The sequence below is a fragment of the Myripristis murdjan genome, chromosome 16, assembly GCF_902150065.1.
Source record: "Myripristis murdjan chromosome 16, fMyrMur1.1, whole genome shotgun sequence".
Taxonomy (NCBI): Eukaryota; Metazoa; Chordata; class Actinopteri; order Holocentriformes; family Holocentridae; genus Myripristis; species Myripristis murdjan.
Genome location: NC_043995.1, coordinates 15,083,396 through 15,101,482, shown reverse-complemented (window position 1 = coordinate 15,101,482; position 18,087 = coordinate 15,083,396). Strand labels below are relative to the sequence as shown.

The following is an 18,087-nucleotide window of genomic DNA, read 5'->3' as shown; positions in this document are numbered from 1 at the left end:
CTAACAAGCCGAGTTAAAACGTGCAGCGCCTGAATTTAAATTAAATTAAGCCTGCGGCATTTTCATTTTGACTTAAGTGCTTAGATTGGAAAGTAGACTGGTTATTAAGCTTTAGGCTAATGATGTTGTCTTTGTCTTACTTAAGTGTCTCTTCTCAGAAGATAAGAGATGAGGAATGTTATTAATCCAGCTATGACTTGAAGCTCAAAACTTTTGATTTGTCTTCAGGTTCATCCTTTTGTTTTTATGTGTCATGTGTCTCACCAAGTGTCTTTTTTTTTTGTTTTCTTTTTACGCTGATTTTCCACGTCCCATGCGACTTCACTGTCACAACTCAGGCCCTCAAGCGTGTATAGCAGTGTAGAAGAGCCAAGGTTGCTTATCCCATGACTTTCTCTTTATCTGTTGCTCAGAAGATGCTGTTGCCAAGATCATTATGGCTCAGACATATATTGACGTTTCTGTCAGAATCACAAAGGCCGTCTCGTCATCAGAAGAACTTAGAAGAGCAGTTTTTGGCTCAAGGCTGTCCTCTTACCTCTGTGCAAAACTCACACTCGAGTGTCAAGTGGATTGCACTTTTATTTTTCACATTCAGGCAGTTTGGTCAATAGACTTGAGCATGAATCACTGACCCCACTAATTTGTGGAGTTGTAGACTCAAGTGTACACTCAAGTGAGAGTTATTTCATGACCAGGTTACAGGTTTTAAGCCTGATTTGATCACTTTGGCAGTAAAACCATCATCCTGTGCTGTGGCAGTATTCACCTAGTCAGCCACTCATTTACTGTCAGTCCAGCTCTCCTAAGCCTCTCCTAATCTCTCAATGACATCACAGATTTGCTCTTGCTCTTATCTCTAGTTGACAGACACTCATTCATGTTCATAATATCACACAATGGTGCAAGATAAGGTATTGTTGTTGCTTCTCTGCACACCTTTTTTCTCATTTTTTCATGCATATCAGTTTCCTGTTTGATGCTCTAACTGTACACAGATGATAATACACAGGCATTATTCACACTGCCATTTCCCTGTATGCATGGTACCATCTGTGGACTTCTGAAGACTATATGATGTGAATGCGGTGCACATTTGCATATTGTGTACATTGTTTATATTTGTCTATAGCTTGATTTTATATGGTCTTACTTTTTATCGTTTTGATGCAACAAACGAATTTTCTGGCAGGGATCAATAATGTATCCTCTTACCTTGTCAAGTGAAAACTCCACTTTTGGTCATGATCCCTTGAGTTTATGAACCCTCATTAGATAAAATCAGCAACGAATGATCATCAGTTTGAAAACAAAAAATGTTTTCTTGGTTCCTGAAAATTGGACATGTGGGAGGCACAAGGTTTTTAGCCAAAGGTGAGCTGTGTCTGGCTTTGAGGCTTGGTGGGACCTAATGGCAAAAGCACCTGATGCGATCACCATGCTATGTAAATTACTAGCTGTTTTTTTGAGACATGGTTGTTTGTATTTGCTGCATCAACAAACCAGTGAGAGCATACCCAGCTCTCTGATGTGGCGTGCCAACAGAGAGACTGAAAGCGGGTTTCATTCTCTGCATCTCATCCTTGCTGTGTTGATGCTTTGTTTCAAATCAAAGATGTAAGCAATATCGAGGCTCCGTCATTTTATTTTAATTTATTGTATTTTATTTTATTACTACTGTGTTTACAATCAGTTTCCTGTGAACTGGGGATGACACACACATCTCTCTCGAAAAGCGGTGACCAGTGTATGTCAGCCAAATCTTGCTCATGCAGTCACCCACACACTCGGTGACGACCTATGTTTAGCCCTTTTCTTTTCCTCTGTCTTTGCCGCTGCATCATCCATCCTTGTCTTTGCGATGATGAATCACTGAAGCCGGTGTGACAGCCAGCAGCTGCTGTCCGTTGTCCTCTCCTCCTTTCCTTTCCTCTCCTCTCCTCTCTTTATTGAAGACTTTATTGAGATAGGTTAATGGGCCTTGACAAAGTGTTGCTGGTAGCGAGTGTGTCATAGTAACATGTCTCCCATCATTGCTTTGTAATGAGTACATCTCCCTGCCCAGATGACAGGGAAACGGATAGGGAGTTAGAGGTCCCATAGACCAGAGGAGGCAAATTGGAGAGGAACAGTGATAAACATGATGGTCTACATCTTTAAAAAAAAAAAAAAAAAAACTTCCCTGTCTCCCAGCACCCCACACCCATGGGGCATGATGGTCTTTGGTTGTGAGACTGTCTTCCTTCCAGGTGTAACCCCGACCCCCCTCCACTCCTCCTCCAATCCCCCTTGCACTCCTCCTACCTCCCATTCTCTTCATCCCCCTCATCCTCTTCATCCTCCTCTTCCTGGCTGTTTGTGGCGGCCTTGTGGCTGTGTCACCTGCCTCGGTCAAGGCCTCCTGCTGCTTTTATTGTCTTTTATTTTGTGTGTTTTCTTTTGTAATTCAGCTGTATTGTTTGTGGTTTGGCCACCTACTGCACACCTGTCTGTCCATGACGGGTTGTCCACTCTCTGTGGTTCTTCCATATTTCCTTGATCCATCTGTGGGGGTTTTCTGTAAGCAGTGACTTTAGCCTCTAAATAAACTTCAACCTGAAACTTGGAGCTCAAGTCATCAAAAATATAGACAGACACTCGCTCCTCTGGGATAAAGACTTTTGTTGGGAACTATTTCCTGATAAAGAACACTAGCGAATTCTGAAGTAAAAGTGGATGGATACTGTTTGTCACTGCTCTCTGGCAGGAAGTCGTTCCCACCAAAACTTACTTATGCATAATTACGGCACATATCTGTGTCACTGCTTTTGAAATAGCTGTTGCTGCTGAGTTTTTACATGTTGATTTTTGAGGATATCTATCCAGCACCATTGTATTTGGGTGAAGGGCGACTGGAAAGCTTATGGCAAATATGCTTCTGGTATTTTGGGCGAACTCCTCCTTTATTTCCCTAAAATTGGGCATGTGTCAGCGATGACTGCAGTGAGGTGTTTTTGACTATTGATGACTGTTTGTAGGCACATGTGGTGGCATGCGTAGGTGCAGGTTTCCAAAATTTGTCCGTTTGTTTTTTTGTGATTAAGCTGTAGCTTTGCGCTGACTTATACTGGTTAAACCTTCAGAAACTCACAAACACGCAGCACACGCACAGTAAAAGACACTGTCCCATCCGTATTTCACCATAAACCAGTTTCTTTTCCTGGTGGATTTTGCTCAGACTAAGCGGTGTGTCTCCCTCACCTGAAGAGAGACTCCCAAACTACATCACTCAGTGTCCCCAGCCGTGGTTTCACATGACTGCCGACTGCTCGCTCCCCAGCAGTCTGCTTTCTTCCAGCATCTGTCAGGAAGAGAACGGCGCTCCACTGTATGCACACACAGTTTTATTCACTAGGTAATTAAGGAAGTTACACATTGTCAACCATCACACTGTAGATGTTTTCTGGTTTTCAATATTTTAACCGTGAGACTTGGCTTTCTTCTCATAAAGTATAATTCTGTCTATCTTCTACCTAGACCAGTTTTTTTTTTTTTTTTTTTTTTTTACATAATAGTGATCATTTGTCAGTTGTTCCACTAGAGAGCCCAGGCACAACTTCGTAGTACTCTAGGTGCATGAGGAAAAAACAGGTGAGAATAAAAAATTCAGCAACACTGGAGTAAAAAAGACCATACAATTTATTGATAAAACCAACATGGTTCTGCAAAGCATTCCTCAGCGTTCGAACATCAAGCGAAAATAGCATCAGCCCTGTATGAAGGGTATAAAACCTTAAAATCAACCAGTGGCCATGCAGGAAGATCCTCATGTGGCTAATTATCCAGTGGTGTTCATATACAGCCTTGGGAAATTGTCTGGCCTTTCTTATTCAAATGTGGCTGGATTCTTTATCCTCTACCACAGAGCTACTTATATTTTGCTCGGCATGGTGTGCAGCTCGACGGTAAATTCCAAAAGCAGCCAAACCATGTGTTTTTCAACACACCGGTTGTGTGCTCTGTCTGGCATTTCAGCAAAAGGATGAAAATTACCTGAGGTCCGGCCTTTCTCATGCAGTTTTTATGCTAGCCGGTGCTATAGCTCCCTGTTCAGATTAGTTTGTAAAGTGATGAAAATAAAGATAGTAATGCACCGATACTACTATTGTTATTGGTGTCCAGTCCCAAAAGCCATGAAAAATGTGTCAGAAATGAAAGCAGAAAAGAAAAGAACGTCTTCATCTTACTCTTTTTTTTTGGCACAAAAACTTTTTTTTCTCAATTATTTTGTCCACTAGCCTTCAAATTTATTCCAACCTACACTTTTCAGTGAAAGCATTGCATCTGACTGATACTTGGTATTTGTCAGTGATTAAAATTTGCCAATACAATGCATTAAACATATATTCGTCCTTATATTTTGAGTGCACATAGGCCTGTATTCAAAAAGACAGGATTCATGTTGGGGTTAATTTGTATTGGATTGTCCTTTGCCTTTATAGCCATGTCTCTTTATTCTCATCTTCAGTAGTCAGCGTATACAGTACTGCTGGTTCTCTCTCCTGCCAGCTAATAAATTGCATTTTTCTGGCAACCCATGTGTAAAATAGTTCCCGATTTGATGGCTAGAATGAAAACCAACAGTGGTCTGGGTCTCATGGACCAGGGTGGAGAAGCACTGAACTGTAGGATTGCATTTGAAAACCATGCACTCAAGCCAGCAAGACATAAGTAGCTGTACTAGCTCTAGCAATTGATATGAATTTGGTCAGAATGAGTTGGTCTGATGGGAAATGATGAGAAAATAGGACATTGCCAGAGTTATGTTTTAAAGCTGCCCCTCATAAATGGAGTGGAGCCTCTGGGTGGGGCTGTGTGGGCGGACGCTGCGCTCAAATCAGTCCCTTGGCATTTCAGTCCTCCCTGTCTGCAAACTGAGTGGCTGAGATAAGTGTATTGATAGATGCGTCTCAACTTGGCATTTACTCGCTCCACCTTAGACAGGTCGATGTAAAGTCACCCTGGACCCGCTCTTGCGCCCTCTTCCCACCGCCTCTTGTCACTCATGTCCTGAAATGTAAGTGCTGGTAATCCCCGCTCAGGAATGCGTCTTTGAAGGTTAGAGTTGGGGGAGTTTTCATGCGTTGTGTGGACCTGAGGATGAGAGGAACTGCAGCTATTAGCAGTGAAATGATAATGTGCCTCTGCCACTTCTCTTTGAACTTCACGAATTGAGCTCACTAATGCAGCCTGTCCATCACAGACAGTCCCCGTAGCAACAGCTCATCATTTCTCTTTTGCTTTAATGGACTATTTACACTGAAGAAACAGTGTAGTACCGAATCAATTTTAATGAGCGGCATGTTTTTTTTTTTTTTTTTTTTTTTTTTTTTTTTTTTTTAATTTACGTAGGCAATCTCTGGCTTTTGTCTCACTTTCAGTGTGTCTATGTTTCTCAGCAGACAGACTCGTCTGCTGTGCCGTGCTCACTTAGGCTAATGCCATCCAGCACAGGGCTTTACAAATGAGGCCCAGCTAGTTACCAAGGATACGGATTCGTCTGAAACATCAGACCGGTTGGAGTCAGCACAATGATCCTCTCCAGTCCTCACCTCTTTTTCGCTCTGATTCTTCTCTCCTTGACTTCACTCATCTTTTCCACTTCTCCCTTTATCTTGTTCCTTTCTTGGTGATATGAGAAACACTCAAAGAGCTAAACCAAATTAATACAGGTGAGAGAGACATCATCTTTGGTTGACGTCACGAGACTGGCACGGAGACAGACACACAAGCATGCTGGAGGCAGGGAATACATTTACTGTATGTGGGAGCGTTGTGTTGCAAGGGGCAAAAATTGCTGAGGTTCCAAGGTAGAGAGGGAGAAATGGAGCAACCAGACCATGTGACAGAAGATGCTGCTGCTTGGGAATGACATTACAAAGAGCTTGGTGTTTTCAGTGACTCCAAAAACGACATCTATGTTCAGTTGTTTAGATGTTAATGGACGAAAATTTAAAGCTGTCACTTCCTCATGATGCGGATGCTAAAAGGGGGCTTGAACCCCATTACTGCCCTCCACCCTGAGCCCCGCTGTGTGTTCACTTTCTCTTTCACTATCACACATTCACTTTCTGTAGCAACCGCAATTACATCAAAATATGTTGTCACTCTGCATATATTAAGCAAAGTGTGTTATATGGGAGGTAAGATCCCTGAAGGAAACATGCATTATGGTGTGGGGTTAGTGTAGCAACACCATTTTGTGGATTGCCTTCTAGATAGGAATGCTGGATATTAGAATTTTTGCCAATATCCGATAAGCAGATGTTTTCCAATTTTTTTTTGCTAATTGCAGATATGTGCACGTGTTTTTTCCAACTTAACTGCAGAGAGCATCAAGTCTTTCCTGTAGAGGAATTAACATATTATTATGCATACTCTTATCGTAATTTTAAAGCCAATATTGGCTGGTACTGATACCGATGATGTACAGTACAGGCCAAAAATTTGGACACACCTTCTCATTCAATGCATTTTCTTTATTTTCATGACTATTTACATTGTAGATTCTAACTGAAGGAATCAAAACTATGAATGAACGCATGTGGAGTTATGTACTTAACAAAAAAAGTACATAATTACATATTCTAGTTTCTTCAAAATAGCCACCCTGCTCTGATTACTGCTTGTTGGCCCCTTTGCCTTCACTCTGCGGTCCAGCTCACCCCAAACCATCTCGATTGGGTTCAGGTCCGGTGACTGTGGAGGCCAGGTCATCTGCCGCAGCACTCCATCACTCTCCTTCTTGGTCAAATAGCCCTTACACAGCCTGGAGGTGTGTTTGGGCTCATTGTCCTGTTGAAAAATTAATGATCGTCCAACTAAACGCAAACCGGATGGGATGGCATGTCACTGCAGGATGCTGTGGTAGCCATGCTGGTTCAGTGTGCCTTCAATTTTGTATAAATCCCCAACAGTGTCACCAGCAAAACACCCCCACACCATCACACCTCCTCCTCCATGCTTCACAGTGGGAACCAGGCATGTGGAATCCATCCGTTCACCTTTTCTGCGTCTCACAGACACGGCGGTTGGAACCAAAGATCTCAAATTTGGACTCATCAGACCAAAGCACAGATTTCCACTGGTCTAATGTCCATTCCTTGTGTTTCTTGGCCCAAACAAATCTCTTCTGCTTGTTGCCTCTCCTTAGCAGTGGTTTCCTAGCAGCTATTTGACCATGAAGGCCTGATTGGCGCAGTCTCCTCTTAACAGTTGTTCTAGAGATGGGTCTGCTGCTAGAACTCTGTGTGGCATTTATCTGGTCTCTGATCTGAGCTGCTGTTAACTTGCCATTTCTGAGGCTGGTGACTCGGATGAACTTGTCCTCAGAAGCAGAGGTGACTCTTGGTCTTCCTTTCCTGGGTCGGTCCTCATGTGTGCCAGTTTCGTTGTAGCGCTTGATGGTTTTTGCGACTCCACTTGGGGACACATTTAAAGTTTTTGCAATTTTCCGGACTGACTGACCTTCATTTCTTAAAGTAACGATGGCCACTCGTTTTTCTTTAGTTAGCTGATTGGTTCTTGCCATAATATGAATTTTAACAGTTGTCCAATAGGGCTGTCGGCTGTGTAGTAACCTGACTTCTGCACAGCACAACTGATGGTCCCAACCCCATTGATAAAGCAAGAAATTCCACTAATTAACCCTGATAAGGCACACCTGTGAAGTGAAAACCATTTCAGGTGACTACCTCTTGAAGCTCATCGAGAGAATGCCAAGAGTGTGCAAAGCAGTAATCAGAGCAAAGGGTGGCTATTTTGAAGAAACTAGAATATAAAACATGTTTTCAGTTATTTCACCTTTTTTGTTAAGTACATAACTCCACATGTGTTCATTCATAGTTTTGATTCCTTCAGTGAGAATCTACAGTGTAAATAGTCATGAAAATAAAGTAAACGCATTGAATGAGAAGGTGTGTCCAAACTTTTGGCCTGTACTGTATATGAGCATCATCATCATCTCTGTCACACACTGTTTAGTACAGTCCGCTTGTTGTTAAAAGACTGCATCGTTTAGCTCATCAGTCACCTGACCTAACAATTAATGCTGCTAAAGCTTTTATATGCATTATGTTAAGTAAATGGGACATGTGCTGTCAGTGAACAACAGCTGGAAATATCCCCAAAACAGCCTGAATTTTACTTGACAGTGGCACTAGAAAGATTAAAGAGTTTTGGACATATATAGTTCATATCCAGGATCTGCAATGGTCTGTGCGAATTTATTGATTTGTATTATTTGTCCTGCAGATTTATAATTTCTGAAAACACTGTGTCAGTCTTGATCATCACCGAAGTCCATTATGAATTGCACAAATAAAGTTGAGCTGGCTGGCTAGCTTTGCTCCCTTCCTGTGTAAAACAAGCTCTACAGTTTTCCTGGGATCAGCATTGTTTTGCAGTTGAAAGTGCATCTGTTTGATTTTACCAGTTCCCTTTACGTCATGTTTTGACACTTGTCAATAAAATGAATGTGTCACCCAGCCTAAGAGCCAGCACAGATTCTCATTTTCTCACTTTTAGGCAAATGCTAATCACCAGTGATTACCTAACATAAAGTATGCGAAAGCAGTAGCATGTTCAGTGCAGAGGATTTTGTCATCAATTCTGTCATCCCACATTGGTTAATGTGACCAACGGGCCAAACGTGGGCTCGGGTGTAAAGACCTCAGCTAGGCCTGATGCAGCACTCCTGCTCACATTCACAGGTGCTGAACCCGATGGGCTGGGATGCCTTTGGACTTCCAGCAGAGAACGCAGCCATTGAGAGAGGTCTCGACCCAGAGGAATGGACTAAAAGGTACATGCAATATTAGATCATTTCTCATCGGCTTTAACCATTCTCTCATTCCTTCTGAGTTCCCCACCTTACATTACCCCAATGCGTCTCTGTCCTCAGTAACATCCAGGCCATGCGGGAGCAGCTAGACAGCCTGGGGCTTTGCTTTAACTGGGACCGGGTGAGTAGACAGAGGAGCTGATCAGCACCTTTAGGTTAGCTTTGAATCTGTGTGGCTCACTGGTGTATGTATTTGATACCGAACACCACTGATTTCTTGACAGGAAGTGACCACTTGTCTTCCGGACTACTACAGGTGGACCCAGTACCTGTTTGTCAAGCTCTTCAAAGCAGGACTGGCCTATCAGAAAGAGGTAGGATGGCCATTGAGATTTAATAAAAATAAAAACATATTCCGGTTTTATTTTGGAAGGAAGATTTTAATGTGTGATGTCCTTGAAAGCCTCAGGAGCCATAGAGACAGCCCACCCATGACTCTTGGAAAGAAATGAGTGAAAGGAATAGGAGAGAATTTTGCTTGAACCTGTGGATTATGTTTAATGAATTGGGACGACCTTGAAAAGGGTGTGGGGGCTATTGAATTCATGCTACTTCCTGAGCTATGCCAGAATTCTTTTTCATTATGTGTGTGTGTGTGTGTGTGTGTGTGTGTGTGTGTGTTTGTGTGTGTGTGTGTGTGTGCCCAGGCCGTGGTGAACTGGGACCCTGTGGACCAGACAGTGCTGGCTGATGAGCAGGTGGATGAAAACGGTCGCTCCTGGAGGTCTGGCGCTCTCGTGGAACAGAAGCTGCTCAGACAATGGTTCATCAAGACCACAAACTATGCCAAGGTGGGGCTCTTTGGCGTGTGTGTGTACATGTGCATCCCTCCTGTGTGTTCGCGGATATGTGTGCACATGGCAAGTGGTGCCTGATTGGCTGGCCTGCAGCTTTTACAAGGGTGAGGGTGAGCAGCAGACCCTGCTAATGTCAATCATGGTTGGCACTTCAGGCGGCAGCGGCAGCAACCCTGCTTCCCTGGCTCTGGTTCTGCAATCAGACCCCTGGAGACCGTCATTTGTAGCCTGGCCTCCACAGGCCAAGGAGAGAGACCAGCAGAGTTGCCGCCGGCTGATGAGAAACCTTCACCCTCCCAGCACTGAGATGAACAGTCACACAGCTTGCTGAAATTACCCCCTCTGGACTTATTGAAATTTATATGAGTCACCCACAGGAGGAGTTACTGTATGCCTTTTACATACAATATATACATGTGTGTTGTTACACAGGCAGGCAGGCTGACACACACATGATGAGCAGGGCGACTAGGTTAGGCTTTGTATACTCAGCACTGAGCCAGTTTGATGTTGCATGCAGGCACACTGTGATGCAGTTAGATAGAACTGACCCAAAGTCCATTTGCCAAGCAAATGACTTAATCTAAATCGGCACAAACATTTTCATTTTAAGGACTCCTAGATAAATATGCATTACACCCTGCACTTGTCTCCATCAGGGAATATTTTTGTTGTTAGATATGACTTTTAATATTTACATATTAAGTCTTGATGTTGTGGGTAGAGGAGTAAATCTACAGTGAAATTTCTGTACAAAATAAGCTCCATAATGCAAAACCTCATGTTGCTGAGCATCAGCTGGAACCCTGCCAGGGACCCTGGTGGTCCTCAGACCCCACTTTGGGAACCACTGAGTTGATTAATAATTTGAAAGTAAATTATGAATCTAATGAATATTATGTTTTTATTACCTTCAAATAATGTGATAAATTAATTGGCAGCAGTTGCAGAGAGGAGGAGGCAGTGCACCATAGTTAAGAGTAAGGCGAAATTCCTTGCTAATTTTGTCGTTGCAATGAAAATCATTTTTTGCACAATCAGAAACACGCCAGTTTCAGCAGCAGTGCTTTGCTCGCCCATGTGTGCCCATGTCAGAGGTGTGAATGGAGGTGGAAGTGGCCTGCTGCGACCGTGCGTTCCTGCATTTCTAATTTTCTCTGAACGGAGAAGTGGGAAGGATGGAAGAGGTGTCAAGGAAAGAAGTGAGAAAGAGAGAATGAGAGAAAGGAGGACAGCTCGGTGTCAAAATTCAGTGTGGCACGCCCGAGTGCTGTAATTGGCCTGTGATTCCTATGTGTGTGTGTGTGCATGCACAGTCTGTGACTGCATGCACATGTCAGTAAGTATGTTCAGCAACATTAAATTTAGACAACACTGAATGGTCGTGAGGGTCCATGTCTTGCTCGCAGCTGTTTCTTGTGCAAATGGAGCCATATTTTTCCATCTAGGACACAGGCGAGTGCATATTACTCCGAAGATGATTTTCTTCCGTGCGAGGAGTGCAGAATGCAGAGTTGCAAAACACAGTTTTCAATTTCATGCATAATCACACATGTTGGACTTCTGCATATATAGCACCTGCCACTTACACTGCCTTGCCATCTAAAAAGTTCACATACTTGCTCACCTTTGGTATTGCACAAATATGAACGCAGTGGATTCAATAACATGTTTTTACATGGACACACTACATGGACAAACAACTTGTTTATTTTTCGTGGTAAACTTGTGCCGTGAAGGTTGCTGATTCAAATCCCAGGACCAGTGTGGAAAATGCATTTATTTTTGTGGCTGTATAATATACTATCTCATCATTATGTATAGATATTGTCTCTCACACAAACAAACCTTTGCCACCCTTCCTTTATACCATGCTATACCATGCTTTTGCTCTTATGGCTTTTCTTTGTTGCCATGGAGACTCCTGTCCTTAGTGTACATCTCTCTGTTGCACTTGCCTCTGTGCCAAACCTTATTTTCTGTTTCAGGAAAAGTAAAGAGATTTCCTCCCTCACACTTTAAACACCATCATTAGTGTGTCATCATTGCTTTCCTGCTTTGCTTTGTTACTGGTAAAAATTTTTTTGTTTTGCCGTGACGCCTCCTAGAGTCTCCGAGACACAGAGATTGCTGACAGATTCACCAGGATTTATGTCTTCTTGCTCCCACTCTGAACCAAACACACAGTCTAGAAACTGACACTCTCGGCAATCACGCTAGTGATGAGTATAGTTAGTGTTGGTATTTGTATTGATATTGCTGTGATGAGGTATCGCATGCTGGGAGGCGTTGTGAGGGAGAAGTTGGGTAATAGATTGTGACAGATTGAAAGAGAGATAGAGAGAAATGTAACATCTCTGGCCTCAGCCCAGCTGTGGCTTTTTGGCCTGAGCCTCGTTGATATGCATAGCCTCCTTTAATCATGCAGACTAACTGTTTTGCTGTGTGTGTGTGTGTGTGTGTGTGTGAGAGAGAGAGAGAGAGAGAAGGAGAGAGAGAGAGAAAGCGAGCACTTTATAGGCGATTGCTTTGTGATACCCAGGAAAGTAGGGCGAGTAGAGGTCAGGATTTTTGAAAATCCCTCTTTGTCTGTATAATATGACCTGGTCTGCTCTGCTGCTTTGTCTGAATAAATTGGCTGGGCTTTGAAAGGCCATGCTCTGTGACAGAGTTGAAGTCGGTGGCATTATTCCAGATAGCCATGTACTGTGTTCCTCTGTACAGCAAAATGATCTCTTTTCTGCAGTGAAGTGGAGAGTTAGCTTTTGACGAACTTGTACGAACTAAACGATAATGTGGAGTAAACTTGTGTCTTGTGTCTCTGTCCTGCAGCCCCTCCTGGACGCCCTGTCAGACCTCCCAGAGTGGTACGGGGTCAAAGCCATGCAAGCAAACTGGATCGGAGACTGCACCGGCTGCTACTTTGACTTCAGCCTCAAGGTGGGTCTCAGCTCCCTTCCCCTTGCCTCTTTTCACTTTCTTATTCACCTCTCTTTCATAGTTCCTTCAATCTGTCAGCCTTGTCTATTAGCTTCATCTCTCTCTCTCCCTCTCCTACCCTGGTTCCTTTTTCCTCTCCCTTTTTTGGGTCCCCAGGCACTGATTGCTCACTTTATTTTAGATTTTTAGATGTCTTTTTTGTTTTTTTAAGTGAAAGCATGTACCAAAACATAGAAATCTTCTCTAGGTAGTGACATTCAGTGGGTGCATCCATCTGCGAGCGGCAATTTACCCAAACAAATGATGTCAGAAATTAGTTTGTATTGAGTGTTCTCGGAGGCATATTTACAATCCTTCACACTCCTGCCATTTCAAAGAGAGTGCTTGCAAAAAGCCCGCCGAGAGCTCTCTGATCATCCTTATTATACAGCTCTCCTTGAAAAAGAATCACAAAAATTATTGCTCGAGTCAGTTCCTTAATTCAAAAAAAATATTCATTTTTACACTGAGAGGGGGGGTTAGAGGCTGTGAGAGAGCGCTTGCATTTGTGCATATGTGTGTGTTGTGTGTGTGGGAAGTGGTTTCTCATAAATCAGATGTAAGCCTGGCAGAATGGGTAATTAAAACTAAGACCAGGGGTCATTTAGTAGATGGGAAGGAGGAACGTGCTGTATTACATCTTCAATATTGTCAAGGGCTGTCTTCACTGAATCATCCCCGGAGGAGCAGAACATCTCTATTAGTATGTCTTTTATAACAGCTTAACACACCATCCACTTAGGATCATCGCATTATATCAGCTTTACCCTGCTTTAGAATAAGTATGTCACTTCATTATAAGACTATATACTATATATTATAGAGGTGTAATGATTCATTAATTGCTACAGTTACAAATCCTGATGGTTAAACTGCATTGATAGGCTAAAAGAAATAAGTGGAAAGAATCGCTATGCCTTGAGCCTGAATCAATAAGACATGCTTTGAATTTATTCCCAAAAAGAAAAGATCTAACATGGTGATCAGTATACCATGAATGTTGGCCTTTTTTGTCAATGAAGTTTTCAGAAAATAAATACTGTTCAAGTAATTCTGTTGTCTTTTGTCTTTTTTTCACATTTCAGAAGAAAACGGATAACCTTGAATTATTGCATGTGTTTATAAATGGATATACATTTTTGGGGCTAACTGAATTGAATCATTGATTTGAATTGTGGTTTACAAATTTGAATTGAATTGTTCCAGAAGAGAAAAACTGCTCACCAACACTATTCACACGTCTAGTATGTTAGCACCTGTATTACTTGTACTTAATTGCGTACCTATATTATATCAGAGAGTTACCTATTTGTTTCCTATGCCTCAGAGTCCAAGATTGTGACTTATTCCATAATGCTATGTATCCATTTTATAAACAAAATATCAAATAACACGTAAACACTAAGAATAATATTTCAGAAACACAGGCTTTGATGCCTAAAAATAACATAATAATGTAATAATTTGTCAGGAGTGGTTGAGTGATTTTGGACTGAGCCTCTTCATGCTCTTGGTCAGCCGTACGGGACAGCTGGTCAGCCTCGATAACGAGGCTGCAGAGCAGCTGTTGACACATGGAAGCAGAAGGTCCTCACTTTGCTTTTTTCCTCTTCACCTCCCAGGTGAACAGTGAGGAGACGGGGGAGACCCTGGCAGCGCACACCTCCTCTCCAGAGGCTGTGTTTGGTGCAGCTTACCTGGCCATCCTGCCCTCCCACAGACTGCTGCATGGCACCAGCTCCGTCCGCTCCGCCCTGGAGAAACACTTCCAGCCCGGCAGAGGTAGGCGGCGCTCTGCCTGCGTCAGGCCCATCCATAACTGTATTAATTGTTTTTGATGCAGCAAAAAGCATTTTAATTCCTTCATTCATTTTTGTGGAAATATTTCTCATTAGCAACAGCTTTTCATAGTTGTTTTGTAGTTTATTCACACTGCTGGCCCAAATCTGATTTTCGGCATATCCAGATTGGAATCAGATTGATGAAATCAAGTCTAAACAGCAAATACACAAAAAACAAAAATTAAACACATGGAAACCAATTAAAAAAAAAAAAAAAAGATTTAAGCCGCATTCTTATGTAGTTTGAAACGTGATGCTGATCAGATTTCTTCAGATTAATCTGAGTTCGACTGCTCTTGCCACTCAACACAGTTTTCAGACTATCCTTAATGTCACTTGGACTTGCAACACGACACGACAGTGGAGTTGTGTCGGGAGAAACAAACGCTGAGCAAGACTGAGAACAGCAGCTCTCGGAAAGACACAGAAAAAACAGGCAATAGGCAGAGACTTTCTTTCATTCAGCAGCGTTTTGTTTTGCTTCCACTTGTGAAAATGTGCCATCGGTTACTGTATGCGCACATACATGTTCATACCTGTGAAATAAGGCAGATTGCTTGATGGTGCCTGAAAAAACAAATTGGATTTGATGGTGACTTTCAAGCAGTGTGGACAATCAAACCCAGTGGTCAGATTTCAGAAATGGATCAGATTTGCCTGCAGTCTGAACAAAGCCAAAGAGGCAAATTTAGGTCAGTCGGGAATGAGATATTGAGATACTTCACAGCTTCAGTCTGAAATGCTGCATCACTGTGCAACATATGAGATGTTCCAGCAAATCCTGTGTTCTTTACTGAACATTATCTAATTAGTAAAAGGGCATAAATCCGGTGCTATTGCGCAAAAAGAACAAACTATAAACCTTCACAATGGCTGCAGATTTTCTCCTAAATCCCATGATTCTTTTCTCCTAGCGGAGATGAGCTTTAATGCTGCTTTCAGTTCAACTCAAGTCTCAATTTCCGACCTGCGAGAAAATTGTGTTCACAGTGTCAGCTCTGGTTAAACGGATGCCAACAAGAAGGAGAAACTGCATTTTTCCTCCAGGGGGAATACTGTACTAAAAGTGTATGCAGCAGTATTTGCTTAAGTAGTAAATAAACACTCCCGTATTGATTCAGTTCTTACTGGAAAGAACATAAGGAGATTTCTTTTTACACTGTTTTTGTGCACTGTAATGCCACTTGAACCGCCAATGGAACCTGAGCGGATTAGCAATTTCCATTTATGATTAAGATTTTTTTTTTGACAGGTCATAGCTTGTTTTTGTTAAATGAACGCAGCACAGCCTGTACTAAAATTTCTGTGAAGACATTTTCCCTTGTTTATTAAAGACGACACGTGCACAGTGTGACTGTCCATACATAAACGTGTTTATTAACCCACTTATCCTCAGGGCAGGGTTGTAGTAACTGGGGCTGTCTGTGTATGTGTGTGTGTGTGTGTTAATTGGGATTCCCTTGAGCTTCCCTCTCTCTCTCTGGCGAGTGATTGTTGATAATTGGCTGCTCCCTCTCTCACGCCCCCTGCCCTCTGCTCTCCAGACTCCCTCACCGAGGTCACCGCCCGCAACCTGCTCACCGGCCACGAGATTCCCCTGGTCATCTCACAGAAGGAGGCGTTCGACGGCCATCTCGACACTGTGATCGGTGAGCTGTCAGTGTGTGTGGGCGCACATCTCACAGGAAGAATATTTGGTAGCTGATATGGGATTGAGATGCACTTTGTGTTGATTTACTTGTCATCTTACATACTCTTGTTGGCACTGATTGACCCGTCCCCAAGATTGATTGTCTGCTTGATTGACCTTGTGTGTGCGAATTTCAGTGTACATTTACATATCAGCTACAGTTGGTTTGGTTTGGTTTGCTTACTTACACCTATAGAGAAACTTTATTAAAGATACAAAATAAAATTAGAAGGGAAATGTGAAATGAGGGAGAATGACCTAAAAACCCTCAAGGGGCTTGAAAAGTGTCATTCTCCAGGCTGCATATTACTGGAAATAAGTCTACACAATATCTATGTGTCATACCAATAACTTTATAAAAGTAAAAGAAAAAAAATTATAACATAAATAGCATAGCATCTTCATAACAATGCAACCCACCTGTACAATCCAATGCAATTCAATGCAACAGCTCTGCTGAAAATTCTGCCTTTATGGAGTTTATAATGTTCAGTATTTTTTTTTTTTTTTTTTTTTTGGACATTGTCGAGAGCAAGTACATTTAATTCTGTGTTTATTATTGAGGCTGTAGCTTGCAGAGGTATTGTACTGGACGACATTATACTGAAAGATGTTTCTATTTTTTTGTCCTCCTTAATTTATATACATGAGGGGGGACAGAATATATGAAACACCTCTTAATAAAATGCAGTCCAATCCAACAGCACCACTAAATATGAGCTCAATGCCAAACATAGAATTGAACGAGGACCTCTATTACTGTACTGTGTATTAGATTGTGAGGCTGTGCCTAATAAAGCGGCCACTGAGTGTGTGTGCGTGTGTGTGTGTGTGTGTGTGTGTGTGTGTGTGTGTGTGTGCGCATATCTTAGCTGGTATTACACCCTGAATGTACAAAATGTGAAGGAAGTACACAGAAGGTGAATCCAGGTAAAAGTCATTATCCTTTTCCAATTTTCCTTAAATCCACAGCAACCGCAAAGTAGCAGATGTAGATAAAAAGAAGCAGGTGATTTAGAGAGGGATTTGCTTTAAATCAATGGTAGAGTAAGACTTAGACTTTAGGCTGTAGGCTGCAAAAGAGACTGTAACTCGGTGTCAGGCAGTCGTGTGATGTGTGTGTCTTTTAAGTGCATATGATACAGAGCACATGCCATAATGATGTAAGACCTCGGGGTGTTATTATCACAGTGGGTGGAGGTGGAACCCATGAGGCTGTTAGCGATTAGTTACATCACAACATGCTTAACATCACCACAGGGAGTTTTTCTTCACTCTCACACTCAAGAGATCCCTTGTGCGTAGGTGTGTGTTGTTTGTGTTTCTGTATGTGTGTGTGTGTGTGTGTCTGTGTTATGTTCATGCTGCACCTGTGTCTCCCAGGTATCCCGGACAGCAGTGAGCAGGACCTGTCTGTGGCGAGAGCTCTGGGGCTGAAGTGGACCACCGTGCTGAAAAGCCAGGATGACGGCACACACACTCTGATCAACTCTGAGGAGGTCTGTCAACACATCACAGCGCCAGTAACACTCAATCCACTTGTGATCACTAAACTGCGATCTGACCGCATAAGCCTAATACAGAGAAAAACGTATGATTTTATCATTTATATAGAATAATTTACAGGTGAAGAGTTGTTATCGCCTTTAAAGGAATGCTTCACCCAAAAACTATATATCGTGTACCATTTACCCCCCCCAACATGTCTCACATGTGTGACCAAGACAAATTCAATCCCATGCCTAACAGAGAACAAAGGTTAGAAACAGTGTGGCCATTTCTGTCAGCATGGAGATGATCAACGACTTCGACAAACAGCAGCAAAAAAAGATATACATGTCTGTTTCAAAATGTCAAACTTTCCAGAAGTCGTTTGTTAAGCAAGTTTTTCAGCCAAAG

At 42.4% G+C, this 18,087-nt stretch overlaps 1 protein-coding gene across 3 annotated transcripts in view; it reads left to right on the top strand.

Moving 5' to 3' along the window:
* Nucleotides 1-18,087, top strand: part of lars2 (leucyl-tRNA synthetase 2, mitochondrial) — a 41,782-nt gene that overhangs the window by 5,314 nt on the left and 18,381 nt on the right. For all 3 annotated transcript variants that reach the window (XR_003929617.1, XM_030073333.1, XM_030073334.1), the window contains exons 4-11: nt 8,751-8,842; nt 8,942-9,002; nt 9,106-9,195; nt 9,529-9,672; nt 12,511-12,618; nt 14,280-14,439; nt 16,043-16,147; nt 17,572-17,687. Coding sequence is in view for 2 of the 3 variants with exons in the window: in XM_030073333.1 (XP_029929193.1) it covers nt 8,751-8,842; nt 8,942-9,002; nt 9,106-9,195; nt 9,529-9,672; nt 12,511-12,618; nt 14,280-14,439; nt 16,043-16,147; nt 17,572-17,687 (876 nt within the window). In the remaining variant the exon portion in view is untranslated. The remainder of the gene's footprint in view (nt 1-8,750; nt 8,843-8,941; nt 9,003-9,105; nt 9,196-9,528; nt 9,673-12,510; nt 12,619-14,279; nt 14,440-16,042; nt 16,148-17,571; nt 17,688-18,087) is intronic.